The sequence below is a fragment of the Talpa occidentalis genome, unplaced genomic scaffold, assembly GCF_014898055.3.
Source record: "Talpa occidentalis isolate TD23 unplaced genomic scaffold, MPIMG_talOcc4v2.1 talOcc4.7, whole genome shotgun sequence".
Classification (NCBI taxonomy): Eukaryota; Metazoa; Chordata; class Mammalia; order Eulipotyphla; family Talpidae; genus Talpa; species Talpa occidentalis.
In genome coordinates this window covers 95023666-95049201 of record NW_023605083.1, presented here as the reverse complement: position 1 = coordinate 95049201, position 25536 = coordinate 95023666, and the positions used below count along the sequence as shown (strand labels likewise).

Sequence of the window (25536 nt, the reverse complement as noted above, 5' to 3'; positions counted from 1 at the left end):
AGCAGTCATGAGAATGTTAGGGTGCTTTGCACTCCATGTTCTTTGAAGAAGGCCATGGTTATGATGATTGTTACCTGTTTTAAGTAAACTTGTCCCCACACATCTGGATTTATAAAGCAAATATAGTGAGAGATTAGTTTTGTCAAAAAGTATCTTTTCTTTGTAAATGGTGCTTGTTTGCAAGGATTAGCACCATTAGCCATTGAGTTTGTTAATAAACCTATGAAACAAGAAACATGTAGCATATCCACAGTCTCACTTTTCACAATTTCATCTTTTTTTATCATGCCAAATTTGCAACAAAATTCCACTTGGAATGCACATGCAGGGACTGTCTTAGACTGAACTTGCCTAATGCAGTGGCTGATTACCAGAGCTTGTGACAGCACACGTTGAACAAGGAGGAGGAAAGCAGAAGACAGTGGAGGCAGAGCAGTCATGGTCAATGGAACCACAGTAGTGGTGTTTTACCTGCATTCTCTCCTTTTATCCTTAGAGCAATCTCATGAAGTGAGTTCATTATCGTGTCCATTTTATGTCAGGAAAATGAAGTTTAGGCATTTTAAAGAACTCTCAAAGGTCATATATTGGTAAATATTATAGCTTGGATTGGAAGTGAGGTCTGCTGATGACTTTTTAGCTCTATGCTAACTGACAGAGCTCATATTTCTCTGTCTCACTTTGGTAGCATCCATATTAAAGGCAAAGGTGAAGTTCAAAGGGAAATGTCTTTCAAATAGGTATGAAGTTCAAAGGGAAATGTCTTTCAAATAGGTATGAACCTGAGATCATCCCCCTTCTGCTCCATCCTGGATAAGGGAGATATAATCAAAATATCAACAGGAAGTTAATAAAAGTTAATGACCTTCACAGTTTTATATTTATGGTCAAGGGACCACCCCCTTCAGCCTTTGTGTATTATATAACTCTATCCTTCATCTTTTCTTTCCTCAGAGGAAGAGTGTGTAAGTGTAGGGGTAAAGAGATAATGTTTCTCCATCCCCTGGGTTCTTATCAAGTGGTCAAGAAATCAAATTAGAGCCTCCCTGGTGGTGCAGGGGTTATCTCAACACTATCACAGCCCTGGCCTGAGTTCAATCCCAGGCCAGGCAGCTAACCCACACATGGCATAGCAGACCTTGCCTGTCTTGCCTGCTGCTCCCCTCAGTAGCGTATTTCAGTAAATCTGCCTGTTCTGCTTCCTACTTTGTCTCTGGTGAATCTTCTCACCCCCTGCACCTCTGGCCACACCCCAGTCCTTGTATACATAAAATATTGAGGGGGGGAGGAGCACAGGGGACTGTGGTGATGGTGCACAGGTGCACTGGTGAAGGAAATTCTATAGGGACTACACCTGGGTGGGGGAAGCAAACATTGTTTGAAAATGAACAATGATATAAAAAATAGGATTAGGGGCGGAGCAACATGGCGGCGAGGAGACGCTGCGAGTAAGATCTCCCATTAAAAAAAGTTAATAGGGAGGAAAAGCGGCAGGTCCCAGTGAGAACTGGGACACGGAAGATAAACGGACGACTCCAGCAAACTGCCCGAAGAAGAAAGTGGCCATAAAAGAGGACTAGAAGGGAGGGAAGCGCAGAACCCTGCTCCCCTCCCCCGCCCACAGAGGCGGCACTCTCCGACCGGCAGAGAGGAGGAAACAACAAACCAAAACGGCCAACAAGAAAAACGGACACAGCAAGCGGGACTGGGAGTGGAAAGGAACTATTGCAGCCACCACACCCCGTGAACGGGAGCTGAGGCGAACCCTGCAGGATCCGCCGCGGAGGTGAGCTCCAGGCGCCATTAAAGAGAACCCCGCCCCCCAGGAGGAGACCAGCACCAGCACACAGCCCCGGCCGGCCGCCCGGTAAGCTTGCGCGGAAAGTGGCGCGGATCCAGACCGGATCGCAGCTGCCCAGGTCCCCGCGCCTGTGACCTAGGCTTGCTGGGAGACGGCGGAGGCCCTCCCTGAGTGAGCAGGAACAAGGCGCCCAGGCAGGGGAGCGGGATTCAAAAGGCGCCATTCCCGCGCCACTGATCTGGGCTACAGCCCGCGTCCTGGAACTGAGGGCTTTGGAACTGAGACCCGGGGCACGAAATTAGGGGCGTGGGTTCCCCACGACGGTGGGGCACAAGGCAGACACAGCACCCCAAAGCCGTTGAGGTGTACCCTACCATCCCCGCTCTGCTCCCTGTCCCACGGGGTGGAAAATCAGCTCCCCAAGGGCTCTAGGAGAGATCTCTGGCGCCACCTAGCGACTTGACCCCAGCACAGGCTACTGAAGGAGCTAGTGGCCAGCTGGGGAGTTAGCCCACACCTGGCTCCTTCCGAACAAGTAGTCTGAGCCCACAGGGAGAGCGAGCACCCACAGCCGGGGCAGACCAGGCGCGCAGAAGAGTGTGCCTGAGACCAGACGCGCAGGGAGTGTGTCCCACATCACCATTTTAGAACAGGGACATTTCTTCAGTAAAGACTACCTGCAGAAGGCTTCCTCAGGAGCCAGAGGTGAGCGGGGGAAGTTCGCCCACGCCAGACCCCCTCTGGCCTGCAGTCCAAGCCCAGAGGGGAGCAGGAACCCACCGCCGGGGCAGACCAGGCGCACAGGGGAGTGTGTCCCCACATCGGCATTTTAGAACAGGGACCTTTCTCCATTAAAGGCTGCTTGAAACTGACAGATGACTCCTGGAAGAACCAGAGGGGAACAGAGAAGCCCACCCAAGATGCCGGCCAGTCCCAACAACACAGTGTCCCAACGCATACGGCAAATTAGAAAACAGACAGTAGGGAGGAGAAGAACCACACGCAACCTAGCAACTCTCCAGAGAAAAAGCACACCACAAAAAGAAAGCCAGCCCCCAGATTGCAAAGACAATAACTTGGAAGAATTTCTGAGCCTTCCAGAAAGAGAATTTAAAATTGCCGTGATTAAAAAACTGACAGAAGTCATAAAGGAAAACAATGATAAGGGAAAAATAATCAACGATCAGAAGAATGCAATTGAGTCCCTAGAGAGGGAAAACAATGGTCAGAAGAAAGAAATTGAGTCCCTAAAGAGGGAAGTAAAAGAAATGCAGGAGATCAAAGAATTAATGGAAGAACTAAAGAATTCTGGGAAAAGCAATGAAAGCAGAATAGATGAAATGGAAGAACGAATAAGTAATCTTGAAGACACAGAAATAAAAAGAACCAAAACAGAAAAGGAAAGAGAAGTACGAAGGAAAAAGAACGAAGAAAGACTTCGGGAACTATCTGACTCCATGAGGAAAGGAAATATAAGAGTTATAGGAATACCAGAAGGAGAGGAGAGAGATGTAGGAACAGAGAAAATATTCAAAGAGATAATTGAAGAGAACTTCCCAAATGTGAAGAAGGAGCTGAAAATTGATATACAAGAAGCAAGAAGAACACCAAACTTCCACGACGAAAGGAAAAATACAGCAAGACACATAATAGTAAAGCTCCCAAGAATCCAGGACAAGGAAAAAATAATGAAGCTGGCAAGAGGGAAGAAACAGATAACATTCAAAGGAAAACCAATCAGGCTGACATCAGACTTCTCCGAAGAAACACTACGGGCAAGGAGAGAGTGGAGGGACATAGTCAACAGACTCCAAGAAAACAGATGCCAACCAAGAATACTCTATCCCGCAAAGCTCTCCTTCCTCTTTGAAGAAAGAATATGGACCTTCCCAGACAAACAGAAACTCCGGAATTTCATTGCAACTAAACCCCCACTCCAAAAAATACTACAAGGAGTCCTAAAGCCAGAACCTCAGAGGGACGAATAACAATGAAAGAAGGCCAAAAAAAAAAAAAAGTTATTAAAAGAATAAATAAATAAAATCAAAGGAAAGACAAACACAATGGCAAATACAGATGTTAACATATCAATATTAACTCTAAATGTAAATGGACTAAACTCTTCAATAAAAAGACACAGAGTGGCAGCCTGGATTAAGAAACAAAACCCAACCTTTTGCTGTCTCCAGGAAACACATTTAGCTACAAAAGATAAAAATAGGCTCAAAGTTAAAGGATGGAAAACAATCCTACAAGCAAATGGACCAAAAAAGAAAGCAGGAACAGCTATACTTATATCAGATAAAACAGATTTCAAACTCAAAAAGATAAAAAGAGACCCCAATGGTCACTACATTATGATCAAGGGGACAATACTTCAAGAAGAAATAACACTCATTAACATATACTCACCAAACGAAGGAGCACCAAAATATATCAGACAACTGTTGTCCTGTCTGAAAACAGACATCAGAGAAAACACATACGTAGTGGGAGACTTCAACACACCACTATCAACAATGGATAGATCAACAAGACAAAAAATAAGTAAAGAAACCAAAGCTCTAAATAAGGACCTAGAGCAATTAGGCTTAACAGACATCTATAGAACACTAAACCCCAAAAAAACGGAGTACACATTTTTCTCAAGCGCACATGGATCATTCTCCAGGATCGATCACATACTGGGGCACAAGACAAACATCAACAGATACACCAAGATTGAAATCATATCAACCATCTTTTCTGACCATGAAGGCATCAAACTAGAAATAAACCATAAAAAGAAGGCAAGGAACTTTCCTACCTCATGGAGATTAAAAACCACACTACTGGAAGACCATTGGACTAATGAGGAGATCAAAGAAGAAATTAAAAAATTTTTTGAATTGAACGACAAGGAGGACACCAATATCCTAAATGTATGGGATGCAGCAAAAGCAGTAATAAGAGGAAAATATATAGCAATAGAAGCTCACATCAAGAAACAAGAAAGAACGCAAAGAAACAACCTCATCTCGAAGCTCAAAGATCTAGAAAAAGAACAACAAAAAAACCCCAAAACCAGTAAAAGAAAAGAAATAATAAAAACCAAAGCAGAAATAAATGAAATTGAAACTAAAAAAACAATCCAAAAGATCAATGAAACCAAGAGCTGGTTCTTTGAAAAAATCAATAAAATAGACAAACCCCTAGCCAGGCTCACAAAGGAAAAAAGGGAGAAAGCACAAATAAATAGGATCATCAATGAAAGAGGAGAAATCACAACGGACACAGCAGAAAAGAAAAGAATAATCAGTAACTACTATGAACAGTTATATGGAAACAAGTTTAACAATCTAGAGGAGATGGACAAATTCCTACAACTCTACAATCACCCAAAGCTAGATAAAGAAGAAATAGAACACCTAAACAGACCAATTACAATTAGCGAAATTGAAATGGTAATTAAAAACCTCCCCAAAAACAAAAGCCCAGGACCTGATGGATTTACAAATGAATTCTACCAAACATTCAGAGACGAATTAGTGCCTATCCTTCACAAACTCTTCCAAAAAATTGAGAAGGAAGGGACAATACCAAACACGTTTTATGAAGCCAACATTACACTAATACCAAAACCGAACAAGGACAACACAAAAAAGGAAAACTACAGGCCAATCTCCCTAATGAACACTGATGCAAAAATCCTCAATAAAATTTTAGCTATCAGAATCCAACAATGTATCCATAAGATAATTCACCACGACCAAGTTGGATTCATTCCAGGGGCACAAGGATGGTTTAACATCCGAAAATCAATCAACGTTATCCAACACATCAACAAAAAGAAATATAAAAACCATATGATAATATCAATAGATGCTGAGAAAGCTTTCGACAAAGTGCAACACCCATTCATGATAAAAGCCCTTGAAATTCTGGGGATACAAGGAACATACCTCAACATCATAAAGGCCATCTATGACAAGCCAACAGCCAGTATCATTCTCAATGGTGAAAAGCTGAAAGCAATTCCATTAAGATCTGGAACAAGACAAGGATGTCCACTCTCACCATTGCTTTTCAATATAATACTGGAAGTCCTAGCCAGGGCAATAAGACAAGAGAAAGACATACAAGGAATCCAAATAGGAAAAGAAGAAGTCAAACTATCACTATTTGCAGACGATATGATATTATACATAGAGAACCCCAAAAACTCCACAGAAAAGCTAATTCAACTCATCAATCAGTTCAGTAAAGTGGCAGGATACAAAATCAACACGCAAAAGTCAGTAGCCTTCCTATACACAAAGAATAAATCTGAAGAAGAAGAAATCAAAAAGACCATCCCTTTTGTTATTGAAACAAAAAAAATCAAATATTTGGGAATAAATCTAACAAAAGAGGTAAAGGACCTATACAAAGAAAACTATAAAACACTGTTAAAAGAAATAGAAGAAGACACAAAGAAATGGAGAGACATCCCCTGCTCATGGATTGGAAGAATAAACATTATTAAAATGGCCATCCTACCAAAAGCAATATACAGATTCAATGCTATTCCAATCAAAATTTCAATGTCATTCTTCAAAGAAATAGAACAATTATTGATGAAATTCATATGGAATCACCAAAAACCCCGAATAGCCAAAGCTCTACTGAAAAAAAAAGAAGGGAATGGAGGCATCAGACTCCCAGACTTCAAACTCTACTACAAAGCCATAATCATCAAAACTGCATGGTATTGGAACAAGAACAGACATACAGACCAATGGAATCGAATAGAAAATCCAGAAATAAACCCACAGATTTATGGTCAACTAATCTTTGACAAAGGAGCAAAGAATATGCATTGGAGCAAAGAAAGTTTGTTCAATAAATGGTGCTGGGAAAACTGGGTCGCTACATGCAAAAGAATGAAGCTTGACCACCACCTCACACCATACACAAAAATCAACTCAAAATGGATTAAAGAACTAGACATAAGACCTGAAACCATAAAATATATAGAAGGAAATATAGGCGAAACACTACGTGATTTGCACATCAAAGACATCTTTACAGACACATCACCCAAAGCAGTGATAGTGAAGGCAAAGATAAACAGCTGGGTCTACATCAAATTAAAGAGCTTTTGCACAGCAAAAGAGACAATAACAAAAACAAAGAGAAACCCCACCAACTGGGAGAACATTTTTGCACCCAACACTAATGATAAAGGACTGATCACAAAAATCTGCAAAGAGCTGATGAGACTCAACAACAACAAAGAAAATAATCCAGTCAAAAAATGGGCAGAAGAGCTTAAAAGAAACTTCTCTGAAGAGGAAATGCAAATGGCCAACAGGCATATGAAAAAATGTTCAACATCACTTGTCATCAGGGAAATGCAAATCAAAACTACCATGAGATACCATCTTACACCAGTGAGAATGGCACATATTAAAAAAACTAGCAACAACAAATGTTGGCGAGGGTGTGGAGAAAAAGGAACTCTTCTGCACTGTTGGTGGGAGTGCAAACTGGTCCAACCACTGTGGAAAACTGTATGGAGATTTCTGGACCTACTAAACATAGAGCTTCCATATGATCCAGCAATTCCACTCCTAGGTATTTACCCAAAGGACACAGAAACATCAATTCCAAAGAACACCTGAACCCCTATGTTTATAGCAGCACTGTTTACAATAGCTAAGCTTTGGAAACAACCCAAATGCCCAAAAATAGATGACTGGATCAAGAAGATGTGGTACATATATACCATGGAATATTACTCAGCATTCAAAAAAGATAAACACATGCAATTTGCAGCAACATGGATGGCGCTGGAAGGGATCATGCTCAGCGAAATAAGCCAAAAAGAAAAAGAAAAATACCGGATGGTCTCACTCATAGCAGGAATCTAGAAAACTTAAATAAAGGACCAGGAAAATGAATAACTATAAGAAAGTGAAAATCAAAATCAACAAAAAACTATGAACCAGAGACACTTTTAGGGGGGCGGGGGTGGGAGGGGAGGGATTGGGGTCAGAATGGGGGGGCTGCCATTGTATGGGGAATATAACAATAAAATTTATTAAAAAAAAATAATTAAAAAAACCTAATGCTGGATAATACCCCTAATTTTTATTCTTTTAGGTAATTAAGAGTGGCAAAATTTTCCTGTGTGCCTGTGGGGCCTTGATTAATCTCAGCTTGCAATACTTCACTTGCCAAAGAGATACATCTTGGGAAGGCCTGTTCTACATATCCTGTGGAGGCCGAGCCTTCAAAAGCAAAGAGAAAACCAATGATCCAGTGGATTTGTCTTGTTTGGACTATAAGGTGTCTAGGAGAAAAATTTTAAAAGTTGCCTGTATTGAAAAATCAGGAGAATTTGCCTAATAATTTGGTTTTTTGGCTTCTCTTTAAAAAAAATCCAGTCTCTACAAACATGAACAGATACATGAAAATCAAAATCATTCCAACTATCTTCTCTGATCATAAAGGTATCAAGCTAGAAATAAATCATGAAAAGAAAACAAGGAACCTTCCCACTTCATGGAGATTGAAATCCACACTACTGGAAGACCACTGGACTAATGAGGAGATAAAAGAAGAAATTAGAAAATACTTTGAGTTGAATGACAAGGAGGACACCACTTTCCAGAATGTATGGGATGCAGCAAAAGCAGTAATAAGAGGAAAATACAGAGCAATACAGGCTCACATCAACAAATAAGAAAGAACTCAAAGAAACAACCTAATCTCACATCTCAAAGAATAAGAAAAAGAACAACAAAAAAACCCTAAAGCCAGTAGAAGAAAGGAAATGATAAAAATCAAAGCAGAAATAAATGAATTAGAAATTAAAAAAACAATCCAAAAGATCAATGAAACCAAAAGTTGGTTCTATGAAAAAATAAACAAAATAGACAAACCTCTAGCAAGGCTCACAAAGAAAAAATGGGAGAAAGCATGTATAAATTGGATTATAAATGAAAGTGGAGAAATCACAACAGACTCAGTAGAAATCAAAAGAATAATAAGAGATTACTGTGAAAACTTATACGCAAACAAATTTAACAACCTAGAAGAGATGGACAAATTCCTAGAATGATATAATCATCCAGAGGTGGACAAAGAAGAAATAGAACAGCTAAACAGACCAATTACAAGCAGTGAAATTGAAGCAGTAATTGAAGCACTCCCCCAAAACAAAATCCCAGGCCCAGACGGCTTCAAAAATGAATTCTACCAAATGTTCAGCAGTGAATTAGTGCCTATACTACACAAACTTTTTCAAAAAATTGAAAAACAGAAAGAATACTACCAAATGCGTTCTATGAAGCCAACATTACACTAATACCAAAACCCAACAAAGATGGCACAAAAAAAGAAAATTACAGGCCAATCTCCCTAATGAATACTGATGCAAAAATCCTCAACAAAATCCTTGCCAACAGAATCCAACAATGCATCCATAAGATAATTCACCACGACCACCCATTTATGATAAAGGCCCTTGAAATTCTCAGGATACAAGAAACATACCTCAACATCATAAAGGCCATCTATGACAAGCCAACAGCCAGTATCATTCTCAATGGTGAAAAGCTGAAAGCATTCCCATTAAGATCTGGAAAAAGACAAGGATATCCACTCTCGCCACTGATTTTCAGCATAATACTGGAAGGCCTAGCCAGAGCAATAAGACAAGAGAAAGACATACAAGGATTGCAAATAGGCAAGGAAGAAGTCAAACTATCACTATTTGCAGATGATATGATAATATACATAGAGAACCCCAAAAACTCCACAGAAAAACTTATTCAACTAATCAATCAGTTTAGTAAAGTGGCAGGATACAAAATCAACATGCACAAATCAGTAGCCTTCCTATACACGAACTATAAATATGAAGAAGAAGAAATTAAAAAAAAATCCCTTTTATTATCAAAACAAAAAAAATCAAATACTTGGGAATAAATCTAACAAAAGAGGTAAAGGACCTATCCAAAGAGAACTATAAAACACTGTTAAAAGAAATAGAAGAAGACACAAAGAAATGGGAAAACATACCCTGCTCATGGATTGGAAGAATTAACATTATCAAAATGGCCATCCTATCAAAAGCAATCTACAGATTCAATACTATTCCAATTAAAATTTCAATGACATTCTTCAAAGAAATAGAACAATTATTGATGAAATTCATATGGAGCCTAAAAAACCCCAAATAGCCAAAGCTCTTTTGAAAAAGAAAGAAGGGAATGGAGGCATCACACTCCCAGACTTCAAACTATACTACAAAGCCATAATCATGAAAACTGCATGGTATTGGAACCAGAACAGACACACAGACCAATGGAATCGAATAGAAAACCCAGAAATAAACCCACAGATTTATGGTCAACTAATCTTTGACAAAGGAGCAAAGAATATGCATTGGAGCAAAGAAAGTTTGTTCAATAAATGGTGCTGGGAAAACTGGGTTGCTACATGCAAAAGAATGAAACTTGACTACTACCTCACACCATGCACAAAAACCAACTCAAAATGGATTAAAGAACTAGACATAAGACCTGAAACCATAAAATACATAGAAGGAAATATAGGCAAAACACTACATGACATGCACCTCAAAGACATCTTTACAGACACATCTCCCAAAGCAGTGATAGTGAAGGCAAAGATAAACAGCTGGGACTACATCAAATTAAAGAGCTTCTGCACAGCAAAAGAGACAATAACAAAAACAAAGAGAAACTCCACCAACTGGGAGAAAATTTTTGCACCCAACACTAATGATAAAGGACTGATCACAAAAATCTGCAAAGAGCTGATGTGACTCAACAAAAACAAAGAAAATAATCCAGTCAAAAAATGGGCAGAAGAGTTAAAAAGAAACTTCTCTGAAGAGGAAATGCAAATGGCCAACAGGCATATGAAAAAATGTTCAACATCACTTGCAATCAGGGAAATGCAAATCAAAACTACCATGAGATACCATCTCACACCAGTGAGAATGGCACATATTAAAAAAACTAGCAACAACAAATGTTGGTGAGGATGTAGAGAAAAAGGGACTCTCCTGCACTGCTGGTGGGAGTGCAAACTGGTCCAACCACCATGGAGAGCTGTGTGGAGATTCCTCAACCTACTAAAGACAGAGCTCCCATATGATCCAGCAATTCCACTCCTAGGTATTTACCCAAAGGACACAGAAACATCAATTCCAAAGAACACCTGCACCCCTATGTTTATAGCAGCACTGTTTACAATAGCTAAGCTTTGGAAACAACCCAAATGTCCAAAAATAGATGACTGGATCAAGAAGATGTGGTACATATACACCATGGATATTACTCAGCATTCAAAAAAGATAAACACATGCAATTTGCAGCAACATGGATGGCACTGGAAGGGATCATGCTCAGCGAAATAAGCCAGAAAGAAAAAGAAAAATACTGGATGGTCTCATTTATAGCAGGAATCTAGAAAACCTAAATAAGGGACGAGGAAAAAGAATAACTATAAGAAAGAAAAAATCAAAATCAACAAATAACTATGGACCAGAGACACACTATGGGGGTTGGAGGGCGGGGAAAGGAGGGCTTGGTATCAAAATAAGGGGGTTGCAGTTGTATGGGGAATATAAAAATAAAATTGAAAAAAAGAATGTTTAAAAGTAATACATATGTAGGGTAAAATCTTCAAATAATATAAACAAATATGCAGTAAAAAAAAAAAAAGTAAAAAAAAAAAGTCCAGTCTCTAGGTACCAGATAACAGAGGGTGTTGTTTGCAGTAGAGACTGCTGTGCAGGGTGGGGTGGGGTGGGGGGATTGTGGCTTCACTTACAGCAATCTTAGTTTTGATGGCTGCTAGTTTCTCCTGGGCAGCAGTGAGGTCCGTAGTGGCTTTGCTCAATGCTTGGCGCTTGGGTTCCACATCACAGAACACCTCGTAGAATCTTACAATGTTTATGACCCAAGAGCAGAGGCCCGCGGCTGCATAAGATTTGGTGGCCACGAACTCCGGATTGAACTCAGGGTCCTGCAGATATGGCCTGATGGCTTTGAGGCAGTTCTCGTGAATGTTCTCTTTGTCAAAATTGATTAGGGAGTCCAGAAAACCATCCACTTTGGCCATGGTGACCTTAGCAGCCTTCCAGCTTCGGTCCTTGGGTACCTTGCCCCCTGGGGCCATGAGAGCCATAACCGCAGCGCTGACATTGCTGACAGCCAGAGGTGGAGAACCAAAAGACTTCAGTTCTGTCAGGTTGGTCTGAGGAAAGACAAGGAGGTCATTAGAGGAAAATGAATGGACTTTCTTTGTCCTCGGCCACTAATGGAGTTAGGCTCTGAAGTGATCAATCTGAAAGAGTTGCTTTGAAACCTGCAGCAGCCCTCTGAATTTTAAATATCATGACTCATCAAAATGAAACCACAGCTACTCCCCAGTGACTTCAAACTTTCCCAAATGGTTAGCTGAGACTCAGCTATGTTCTTTTAGCACTTTAACTGACTTTCAGTCCAATAGAAACAATCATTTCACATTCAAGTGAAAAAATATAAGGATGCCAAGATACTCTGAAATACGCAGCATGCCATGAATAAAATATAAGGTTATTATAAATTAATTTCCATCTTGGATTGAAGAGAATAGCACTGTAACCCAACTAATTTTTTTCCTTTAATTAAACTGCTTTGTTTCATGAGCTTATTCTAACTACACTTGACTGTCCTGATAGCAATGTGGCATTTTCTGCCAAGAACAGATTCAGACAGAAAGGTAGTTACATCCTGTACGGTGGCTGTCTCTGTCTACATGAGGGTTTGTCCTTTGCTTCAAGTTTACTGGCACCAGAAAGATATGAAAAGACTTGATCTTGGCACATCATTTAAACTTTCTAGGCCTCAGTATTTTCACCTGAAAATCTGGAGCCGGTGGCCCCATTAATCTGTAGGTGAAATGAGGTCATAGATGCAGACGAATTTGACTTAAGTTTTGTTGTGACCATCAATGAAGAGTTTCTTTCCTCAAAAGCACTTGCTTTGGCGCTGATTTTGTAAGTGTGGGGGAAACTTGATTTTGAAGATTGGATCCTTGTGCCAAGTTAATCTGGGGTGCTTTTGGATCTGGAAATCTATAAGCGAGGAGAATTCTAGTGCCTAATGGAAACACCTGGGAAATGCTCCATTTGCTTTCACAACTGTTCTCTCATTTGGTCATGACAATCCTGTCAGGGGCAGGAATGAAGGGCTGCATAGGTTTGGGAGGTGAACTAGCCTACCTGCTGTAGTGGCCTCCATGGGGAGAAAGAGTGAGAAAATACAATCAGAAACAAAATCCCAACAATTTGAAAATAGTTTAAGTTTAGCATGTATTGAATCAAGAAAATATAAAAATATATGATGAAATTGAATTCTATAACCCAGATATGTCATTGTTAATATTTCAATATAAATTTTCCAGCCTTTTATATTCATATATATAGATCTATAAACTAATAATGACTGTTGGTTTTAGTGACCAAAAACGTAACTGAAGTAAGTACAAAGAATTTTCTGTATATGGGGAGGGTGGACTTGGAGTTGGCTCTAAGGAGGTGTGCAACTGCCTTTTAAACATTTAAACACGTTGCCTCTGGTAATTATTCATTTTTTTTCTTTTGAAATTAAAAAAAATTGTTAGTGATGTTCAGTGATAATATGGGGGGAGACATTTGAGAAAAGTGTAGCTGATTTCATCACTGTGTCAAAGTCATGAAGGGTAATTTCACAAACTAGATGGCCTGACCTGCTACACACCTAGGATACCCCCAAGGGGTAGCCCTTGGGGACCACTGCTATATGTGGTGACATGTGACTTACAGAAATTTAGTTTTATGTAGTCAAATTTGGTAACTTTTTCCCAAATGATCTTCTTTGTTTTTGCTTAGAAAGTCCTTCTACAGATATTAAAATTGATCTGATCTTATGGTAACTTCTAGTTCTTTTATAGTTTCATGTCTTTCTTATCCTTTTTTTTTTTTAAGATTTATTTATTTATTTATTTATTTATACAAGAGGTGGGGTATAGGCCAGATCCACGGAAGGGTGAGAGGTTTCACCGAGACAGAGCGGGGAACAGAACAGGCAGACTGACGAAATGCACTGCTGAGGGGAGCAGCGGTTGCAACGGGAGAGTTCTGCGGAGTCATGTGGGACCCTCGCCGGCTGGCCTGAATGGAACCGGTGCTGCAGAGGCTGCAGACAGCTTCACAGCGCTGCGCTCAACTGCCTGCGCCACCAGGGGAGGCCCACTTTCCATTCTTAACTATTTTACAAATAACACTGTTTTGTACTTTTATTAAAAGAGTAAATATTTCTTGTGAAATATTTAGCAAAGATAAAGGTGAAAACAAGAATCATTCATAATTTTACTATCCAGAGATAAATATTAGTTATAGCTAGCTATCTAGAAAAAAACATAATAAATTAGTATGTATGAACATTTATGAAAATATCTGTATCATTCATATATACATATACATCACGTACATACTATTTTTTATATTCAACAAAACAGTAACTTTTCAGTCACTGTTTATACTATTTTTTGAATATGATTTTCATTGAAAATTTTATCTTAAACTTTTTCATCATTAATATTTTTGGCAAACATGATTTTAAATCATGTTTGCACAGTTTTATCTCATTTAGATGGGCCATAATTTATTTAGCCACTACCATTTGTTAGACAGTTTATTAAATCTTTATAAATGAATTATAGGACATAAACTTTGAATGTAATTAAAAACAAATAAACCAATAATGGAAATTGGACTTTAGATTTACATTTAACTTTGCAATTATTTGATTAGAGAGTGAGTAGTGATATTTATAACATTGAATGTTCCATATATAAACTTCCATACACACACATACACACACACTCACACACACACACTTGGTGTGTATATATATATATATATATACACACACAAAACAAAGATATGTAATTTTATTTACATAGTCTCAACAAATTTATTTATGCTTATTTGTAGCTAATGCTCTGATTTTATTTTGAAAATACTGTATTTCCTAACTGGCCACTGATGATATTAGGAAAACTATTAAGTTCTGTAATTATTTTGTAATGGGCTGTTAGCCCTTCCTTTTAATTTGTTTTATTGTATTTTGATGACATCTATGAATAATAATACATTTGTCTGTCATTTTAAAATATTTACATAATTACCATTTTCATTTATTATTACTTTGGCTAGATAGTCTATGACTTTTTTTTTTGTATTAGTATGGAAGTGGGTATTATTGTGTTTCTTCCCTGTTAATGGGAATGACTCTGATCTTCAATCATTAGAAAGGAGGTTTTGCTCTTAGATTGGGATTGGTTGCTATTAGCAAAATATTCAAATAAATCTTTTATTTCTACTTAACTAAGAGTTTTAATAAGGAATGGAGGTTGACAATTACACACAGCAAAATTAAAATGGTAATCAAAAACCTCCCCCAAAACAAAAGCCCAGGACCTGATGAATTTACAAATGAATTCTACCAAACATTCAGAGACGAATTAGTGCCTATCCTTCACAAACTCTTCCAAAAAATTGAGAAGGAAGGGATAATACCAAACACGTTCTATGAAGCCAACATTACACTAATACCAAAACTGAACAAGGACAACACAAAAAAAGAAAACTACAGGCCAATCTCTCTAATGAACACTGATGAAAAAATCCTCAATAAAATTTTAGCTATCAGAATCCAACAATGTATCCATAAGATAATTTACCATGACCAAGTAGGATTCATTCCAGGGAGAAAAGGATGGTTCAACATCCGAAATTAAATCAACATTATCCAACACATCAACAAAAAGAAATATAAAAACCATATGATAATATCAATAGATGCTGAGAAAGCATTTGATAAAGTGCAAAACCCATTCATGATAAAAGCCCTTGAAATTCATGGGATACAAGGAACATACCTCAACATCATAAAGGCCATCTATGACAAGCCAACAGCCAGCATCATTCTCAATGGTGAAAAGCTGAACTGAAAGGCCTAGCCAGAGCAATAAGACAAGAGAAACACATACAAGGAATCCAAATAGGAAAAGAAGAAGTTAAACTATCACTATTTGCAGATGATATGATAATATAATAGAGAACCCCAAAAACTCCACAGAAAAACTAATTCAACTAATCAATCAGTTTAGTAAAGTGGCAGGATACAAAATCAACATGCACAAATCAGTAGCCTTCCTATACACAAACTATAAATCTGAAGAAGAAGAAATTAAAAAAAATCCCTTTTATTATCAAAACAAAAAAAAATCAAATACTTGGGAATAAATCTAACAAAAGAGGTAAAGGACCTATCCAAAGAGAACTATAAAACACTGTTAAAAGAAATAGAAGAAGACAAAGAAATGGAAAGACATCCCCTGCTCATAGATTGGAAGAATTAACATTATCAAAATGGCCATCCTATCAAAAGCAATCTACAGATTCAATACTATTCCAATTAAAATTTCAATGACATTCTTCAAAGAAATAGAACAATTATTGATGAAATTCATATGGAGCCATAAAAAACCCAAATAGCCAAAACTCTTCTGAAAAAGAGAGAAGGGAATGGAGGCATCACACTCCCAGACTTCAAACTATACTACAAAGCCATAATCATGAAAACTGCGTGGTAATGGAACCAGAACAGACACACAGACCAATGGAATTGAATAGAAAACCCAGAAATAAACCCACAGATTTATGGTCAACTAATCTTTGACAAAGGAGCAAAGAATATGCATTGGAGCAAAGAAAGTTTGTTCAATAAATGGTGCTGGGAAAACTGGTTGCTACATGCAAAAGAATGAAACTTGACTACTACCTCACACCATGCACAAAAACCAACTCAAAATGGATTAAAGAACTAGACATAAGACCTGAAACCATAAAATACATAGAAGGAAATATAGGCAAAACACTACATGACATGCACCTCAAAGACATCTTTACAGACACATCTCCCAAAGCAGTGATAGTGAAGGCAAAGATCAACAGCTGGGACTACATCAAATTAAAGAGCTTCTGTACAGCAAAAGAGACAATAACAAAAACAAAGAGAAACCCCACTGACTGGGAGAAAATTTTTGCACCCAACACTAACGATGAAGGACTGATCACAAAAATCTGCAAAGAGCTGATGTGACTCAACAAAAACAAAGAAAATAACCCAGTCAAAAAATGGGCAGAAGAGCTAAAAAGAAACTTCTCTGAAGAGGAAATGCAAATGGCCAACAGGCATATGAAAAAATGTTCAACATCACCTGTAATCAGGAAAATGCAAATCAAAACTACCATGAGATACCATCTCACACCAGTGAGAATAACACATATTAAAAAAACTAGCAACAACAAATGTTGGCGAGGTTGTGGAGAAAAAGGAATTCTCCTGCACTGCTGGCGGGAGTGCAAACTGGTCCAACCACTATGGAGAGCTGTGTGGAGATTTCTGGACCTACTAAACATAGAGCTTCCATATGATCTAGCAATTCCACTCCTAGGTATTTACCCAAATGACACAGAAACAGTAATTCCAAAGGGCACCTGCACCCCTATATTTATAGCAGCAGTATTCACAATAGCTAAGCTTTGGAAACAACTCAAATGCCCAAAAATAGATGACTGGATCAAAAAGATGTGTTACATATACACAATGGAATATTACTCAGCAATCAAAAATGATAAACACATGCAGTTTGCAGCAACATGGATGGAGCTAGAAGGGATCATGCTCAGAGAAATATGTCAGAAAGAAAAAGAAAAATACCAGATGGTCTCACTCATAGCAGGAATCTAGAAAACCTAAATAAGAGACCAGGAAAAAGACTAATCAATACAAAGTAAAAATCAAAATCAACAAGTAACTATAAACCAGAGACACACTACGGGGTGGGGAGGGATGTGAAAAGGAAGAACTAGAGTCAAAATAAGGGGGGGGGTGCAATTGTATGGGAAATATAACCAAAATGAAAATGCATACATTGTGCAAAGATGAAAAAAGATGTAAGAATTATATAAAATAAAATATTTAAATAAAAAATAAAAAAAAGGAATGGAGGTTGAAATATAGTAAGTACAATTTGACTTCTCTCAAAATAACCATATATCTTTTCTTCTTTGACACATGGCTGGATATGTTTATATGAATAGTCTTATAAATGGAAAACTTACCAGTTGGTAAGCATATTAGTATTTGAAAAGATTGTTAGTTTTTTTTTTAGAAAATGGACATAGAATCTGAACAAGCAATGGACAAAAGAAATATAAATATAAATATTTGAAAAGGTGCCCAATTCCAGTAGAATGAAATCATTTAAAATTCTTAAAAATGAAAAATGTTTTATTATTATTGAGAAAAATTAAAATGACTGAAAATATTTTAAGATTGGCAAGGTTGTGGGGAAAGCAGCATTCATAATTGCAAAGGCGCTGTAACTTTGGACAGAAATTTATCATTACTTATTTAAAAAGAACATATTGTTTTTATGATTTCCCTATTGCTTCTGTAACAAATTTACCATGAATTTGCTGTCTTAAAACAATATGAACTTATTATCTTATAGTTTTGGAGGTCAGAAATCCTAATATCAAGGTGTTGGCAAGTCTGGTTCCTTCTGGAGGACATAAGGGGAAAATCCTTCCTTGTCTTTACAGCTTCTAGAAGTTGACCTCCTTAGTGGGGTCATGGCACCACATCACATCAGCTTTTCTCACCTTCTGCTGCCCTTCTTGACTGCATTTAGGACCTACCTGGGCAATCCAGGATAATCTCCTCATTTTAAGATCCTTGATTTAATCATACCTGCAAAGTCATTTTTGTCATATGTAGAACATTCAAAGGTTCCAGAGGTTAGGATGTGAATATCATTGGGGAGGGGGCATTATTCAACCTGCCACATTGTTCAACCAAACAATTATACTTCTTATTTGGTCCACACAAACAGTTGCACAGACACAATAAAGATATATGCACAAGGGTATTTGTATTGGAAAAAAGAGAAATTAAACACTCCATAGTAAGTAAATAGTTAAATAAAATAGAGTTCACCTCTAGCATGGAATATTATGAAGTATTAAGTAAATGAAGTTTCAGTGAATGTGTTGGCATGAAATAATCTTATTTCACAAGGGAAAATAAGTTGGTATTATTCATTTGCATTTAAAATATATTTTATACATGCATTTGTGTAAATATAAATGCATAGAAAATTTCCTGGAATAGATACACTCCAAGCTATTATAGGAATTTTCTCATGGGAGAGAACTGGGGCTGAATCAGAAATAAGAGTGACTTTATATTTTACCCTATGTAGACTACATTATGTGAATTATTTTTAACACTGAAAATGCCATCATATGGTATTTGTATAATAAAAAGCAAAGTCAGTGTAAAAATGCACAGGAAATAGGAAATTTCAAATAATGTTGTAGGGTGAAAATGGCCATGAAATTACAAGCAAAACCATTCTTCAAATAAAGCAGGAAAAGTTATACTGGATTAATTTCAGGTTAGCTATAAAAATGAAATAAAAATGCCAAAACAGAGACTTAAAATGTGCAGACTCTTACTACCAAGTTCTGATTTACAGGTATTCTTTATGTATTAACTAGAGTTATTGTTAACATTGAAAATGATGAGAAAACAGAAAAGTGGTCCTTCAGTACCATAGTCCAATGTATGCAAAGAGTTTGAGGCTACTCCGGGGGCCCTTGGGGTCATGAATCAATAGTACATCTCTTCATGCATGTGATCAGTGTGACGCTCTGTTCTCCACCAACAAAATATACTGCATGAGACCCATTAATGGGTTGCAACCTGCATATGGTAAACACTAGTCCCCTCTTTAGTGATTCCATGGGGCTGCTAACAATATTACTCCACCAACCTTTAGAGATTCATCTCCATGTCACTTTCTGAGGCACCTACTTGTATACCCACAGTTCATACATGCCACATCCTTTCAGGCATCCACGTCTTTGTAAAAGTGGGCTGGTCTTTTCTATCTCCTTCTCCATCAAGGAAAATACTCACTCCTGCTTTCCTTGTTCCCCGGACTTTCTCCTTCCTAGTTCCTACCTGGGCAGGCAGTGAGCAATGCCGTCTTCTGTGCTCTCACAATATTGAAAATTGTAAATGTCTATGTCTGTTGATATCATAAAGGTATAGTTTACCAATTCAAATAGTGTCACAAGGCTTCAACTCCAATCGCCACGTACAACTTCCGCCATCATTACCTATGCTGATAAACATACTTACGCTGTTTTTTAAAAAAAAACTTTAGATATTATCAAGTGACTTACTATTGTAAAGGATGACTATTTCATTAGTTTTATTGCCCTCTTTTCCCTCCCAGTGCCCACCCCATTATGTGTGTATAAAATTTCAATATAATCAACATACAGTATACATGATTATTATTATTATAAAAATTGTTTGCCTTGGACTGTGTTTTCTTTTTTGTAAAGCCTATTTTTTTCTGAAATTAATAAGTAATTTTATTTTATTTTTCCCGATAAGGTGACATTCTTCTTAAAGAAGAGGAGGAGGGAACCATGGGGATACCTGGGAGGCGAATACGCCACACAGACAATCGCTAGCTTAAAGGCCTGGAGTAGAATGACGGGAGGAGCAGTCATTTGATGTGGCATAGAAGAGGGATATTGAAGAAGAGATGGACAGACAAAATTATATAAGTCCTTATAAGTTATGGTGATAATTTTGGATTTTGTTCTGAATGCAATGGTAAACCATTAGAATACTGTGAACAGAGAGAATTGATAGGGTCAAACTGCTGTTTTAAAAAAATTACTCAGACTCCTTTTTCTCAAAGGCATCATTGGAAGAAGGGTAGAAGCAGAGCGACCTGGTGAGAGGCTCTGGGAAGAGAGGATGGTGGCTAGGACCAAAGTGGTAGCAGTAAAGAGGCTATAAAACCCTTGAATTATGGATATACTTTGAAGGTAGAATTTGTATGTGACACAAAGAACCCTTTAATGCCTATTTGCTCCTTTCTATGTAATAGAGAAAACAAACTGAGGGATTAAGGACTTCAGTGACTTGTTCCAGGCCTCAATGATAGTTATAGGAAAGTACACATTATATGGCCTGGCACATAGTAGGCTCTCATTAAAAATGAAGTTATTTTGTGACTGAGATACACGTCAACTCTAGTACCATTTTCACTAGTACCATTTTCACTACTGATCTTCCTGCTGTGTCTCAAATACTCCCTGCCAATCCTACCCCATTGTTTCCATAAGTCACATCTCTATATGTTTAATCAATCAACTAACCAGTCATCAAATTAAATAAAATTGTTTATGGGTGCTCATTGTATTTGTAGTTTTGTGGAAGTAGAAGAGATAACACTGGTTACAAATGATATGAAAAACAATAATAGCAAACATTTATGGAACATTTGTCATCTGTTAGCAACTTTGCATACATTATCTCATTTAACACTGTAATGGCTGAATGTGGGTTATGTTGTGATCACCACAATTTTACAGATGAGGAAACAAAGGCTCAGAGAAGGCACAATAATTCCCAGGTCCAAAGAGTACAGTCAATATTTGGGCTCAGCTCATTTTAGATAATAGAATCCCTGTGTCAAAAGGTCTTATGAAAGACAGTCTTATTGATGAGAAATGATCAGTGAACATTACAGGAGCGTACATAAATAAAGTGGTTCCATGTTTTGTACACTAAAAATCAGCAAAAGGAGATCTAGAATGATCTATAAAGTAAATTTGATTTTAAAACATGGGTAGGATTTAGATAGAATATAATAAAAGAAGAAGAAATGTGAGATGAGAGATAGGGGAGGGGTAGTATAGTCTAATCAAAATCTAGAGGTGGAAATGATGTGACTGTGAGGGTCCAGAGAGAAGTCTGGCCTGGCTGTATTAAAAGGATCAAGCTGAGAAGTGATGAAATAATTGAACTACACCTCCAATTCCTGATCTATTTGATAATATCCAGGAGTTCCTAGTAGAGAGAAATCTTATTTTTTCTATTGATGCAGGGTAGAGGGTAAGGTAAAGCCCTTTATTTAGGTCCTAGGGACTCCCTCTTACATTACAAGAAATACTAAAACACACTCATCTCACATTAAAGACAATTTATATATATTTCATGTAGTAGGATTTTATAATGTAGCTAGTTTACTCTCAGATTTGCTGAGGCGGTAAGCCAACAGGTTCTACTTTCCAAAGTGAGATATGAGATGGTTATACAGACCTAGTGAAAGGTTTCAGAATACTAATTTTTTGACTCTTAAACCCTTTATCTACACTGAGATATAGAAGAGTACAGAAGGTGGGTTAAGAAATTTTAGTGAGAGTTGAGGGTGACTCACTCCTATTCTGCCTTTAAAGGAAGATGTGGGGCATCTGCCCTTTTTATATCAAGTCTAAAGGAAGGGAGTTAAGGAGACCACTTGGGCAGCTTACGTGATTCTCCTGTAGTTTGAATGATGCAGTAGACTATATCGCTAGTGCACAGTAGACTGAGGTCTACATCTGGAGCTTGGCTAGCTTCCTGAGAGTGTCGGTAGGGACAGTAATACTGCATGGGTAGCTGACACTCCCAGAACATGTTTGGGGCAAAGGAGAACAGCTCTCCAGAGGTGAGCTGCTTGAATGGTAGAGCTGGATAAGTTGTCTTAGACCTTGATCAAGTTGGCCATGAGAAGGGGCAAGGGATTGCTAGCCTCTCAGGCAAAGGAGGAGAAAGCAATCTTTAGAGGAGAGATCCCTCTTTGGAGGGTTTCCAAAGAGCCTATGCAAGCACCCTGATAGAGAAAGGGTCAGCTTCTTAGTCCTTTTCTCATGGCAACCCCTGATGGCATAAGCATCTTTCCCCCTTTTCCTCTTTCTCCCTTTGTCCCTTAATCATGGTTATCAAATGGCAAAGGAGGTTAAGTGTGAAAAATGACAGAAATATTGAACCATATTCTCCCTTGAACACATAGATTTAATTTGAAATCAGATAAAATGGTCTTATAAATACTTCTTAAGAGTCATGCTTGTTTCACCAAATAGTTATGTAAATGGATTGAATTTAGTTGACACACATATTGCCTTATTGTTGCTATTTAGTTGAATGCTGCCTGATTTTGATTTTGTAGATTTTTTTTCATATTTTGGAGCCAGTACATTATTTTAATCTCATGTCTTAAGGATTTTCATGGGCACTTAAAATCTCATGTATTATATAGCACACAATGGGTAAAGTGACCAGGGACACATAACTGGAAGATTTCTGGGCTTAGATTCTGAAGACGTGAGGTCAAATCTTTGGCTTTAAAAATATTGGGGTTTGTGACTCCACACAAGACAGGTCTTCTCTCTGAGCCCTGGCTTTCTCATTGTAAAGGGAAGAAGCTGTACCAGTTGACCACTCCTGTCCTGATTGGTTCTAAAGTTCACATCTCAAGGATTCTATTGGTAGCTTATGGAGCTTGACATACAGTCAGTTTAAATAGCAGTTTCTTTGCTCAGTGAATAAACCAGTGACAGCAGGAGCCTGTACTAAGTCCTCCCAGCTTTGACCTTGTATCTATTTGGAACATCAGGACCCCAATTTGTCTTTAGGTCAGATAAAGAAGGCTCCTCCCACTGGGGGATAAAGGGTAAGTAGGCACAGAAGACAACCCTCTTACCTTATTGAGAGTGTTGAGAGCTGCTTGGGCTGCTGTGAGTGCTGGCTCTGCTTTGGCCAGGTCTTCCTCACAGTCCTTCTGCTTCTGCTTCACCTCTAGCATGATGAGGGCCACCTTCTGCTCCTCTTCATCTGCAATGGCTTTTTCTCTGCTCACTTTGTCAGTCTCTACACCTACTACATGAATTAGTTTGTCTGCATCTTCATTCTTCTGCTTCAACTCCACTTCCTGGGTGGCCAGCTTGGCTTTTAGATCATCCACCTGGAGCAGAGAAGCAACAAGCTTATCAGGAATAGAGGGATGGGGAATAGGTGAACTTCAGGCATAGACCTGGGGATCTGAGCAGAGCAGAATGTAGACTCATGGTGCAAAAGTGCAAAGCCCAGCTTTCAGCTGGGACCAAGTTCCCTGGCCTGAGGCAGGAAAGTAACTCAGGACTTCCCTTTCCTCTCTTCTCTACCACAAATGTGGTGGAAGATTCTAAGCAACATATGTCCTGACTGTTCTTTATCCTTAATGCCCAAATGACTTGGACAGCATCTCACTGACATCTCTGTCTAATAAACCGTGATGTGCATAACACTTGGTGCATAGTAGCCCCTTAATAAAAATTAGTTATTGCTTAATTGAAATCAGCCAATGTGGAGTGTGTCAAAGATACAAGAAGATATAAAAAGTGAGTGCCTACTGTGTATCCTGAAAGACTGAATGTGTGAATAGACAATGGTCAGATCACATATAAAAGTTAAACTCTGACTTACAACTTGCAGCAACCTGCCCAGGAAACCAACCCATCATCTAAAATAACCAGTCCAGGAAGCTAGTTTTCTGTAATTCAGACTTGTAGGAAGTCAGTCTATTGTCTCCGGTAACAATCCAAACAACAACCTATAAGACAATTGGCTCTAAATGGCAAGGGTTTGATTAACTATTGACAATTCTCTTAATTTTTTGTCCCTACTTCCTATTTAGGACCAACTACAAAAGGTCTAACATGCACCCTGAACCAATCACATAGGAAGCCCTACTTCTAGTTGGCCCACCTCCAGTTTTCCCAGGCCAACAATCTTCAATTAGGGCACATCTGAGATTTTGCCTTTTCTCCACTGTCAAACGTCCCCATACTTCTGCCTGAGTTTGAGTCTCTGCCAAATGGAAGTAAAGTGGTTGACTTTAGAAAACTCTGAATAAATAGCCTTTGCTTGTTCTTATTTGATTAGTCTTCATTTATTTCCACAATTCTTACAAGAAATAGATGACCAGGTAGAGTAGCACAGCAAGAATCTCAAGAATCTCAGGAATCAATGGCAAGAATCTCAAGAATCTCAAAGGCTTCCCATCCAGCCCCTGAAGTCATAGGCATTTCTTAAGCAGTAACAAAGTGATGGGATATTAGCACCTGGGAAACTTTCTATGATCTATTTCTCTGATTAGCCAGAGATGGAGAAACAGTTGGTTTTTTTTTTTTTTTTAATCTAAATACAGATCAGTCGAGTATGGTGGGATTCTCCATAGGGGCCAGTAGTGTATGGTGGGACTCCTCATTAGTATGTATGATACTGATATGTATTATCTGGTACTTGCTAGAAATGCAAAATCTCAGGCCTCACTCTGAATCTATTAAATCAGAAATTCTGGAGGTGGAGACCAGCAATCTGTGTTTTAACAGACCATTGGGTGATTTTGATGCCTGCTGAGGTTTGAGAATCACTGGCCTAATATTCTGGCCTTTCCAGTGCAAAAAGACTCAGATCTATTTATTTCTGGAAAGTAAAAAAGTCATTTTTATTTGCAATAAGGCCCATACAATTTACATTCCAGAATGACCTCTGGTCTCTCATTTCTCTGCAGTCTATTTCATGTAAAACCAAAGATTACTTCAGAGCTCCTGGAACACGTCAAACAGATTCAAATGCTTTATGATGCAAAATGCATAAGGGGAAAAATAAAGCAGAGGCTTAGACACTGCTGATAATTTGCTTTTCATAGCAGATCAAAAGAAAAGAAAAGGAAAGCAAAAAAAAAAA

General features: G+C 38.2%; 1 protein-coding gene across 1 annotated transcript in view; it reads right to left on the bottom strand.

Moving 5' to 3' along the window:
* Window positions 1-25536, bottom strand: part of DNAH9 (dynein axonemal heavy chain 9) — a 321611-nt gene that overhangs the window by 72131 nt on the left and 223944 nt on the right. Inside the window, exons 49-50 of the mRNA XM_037492667.2 lie at window positions 23510-23770; window positions 11630-12055 (exon numbers count right to left, since the gene is read on the bottom strand). Of these exons, the coding sequence (XP_037348564.1) occupies window positions 11630-12055; window positions 23510-23770 (687 nt within the window). The remainder of the gene's footprint in view (window positions 1-11629; window positions 12056-23509; window positions 23771-25536) is intronic.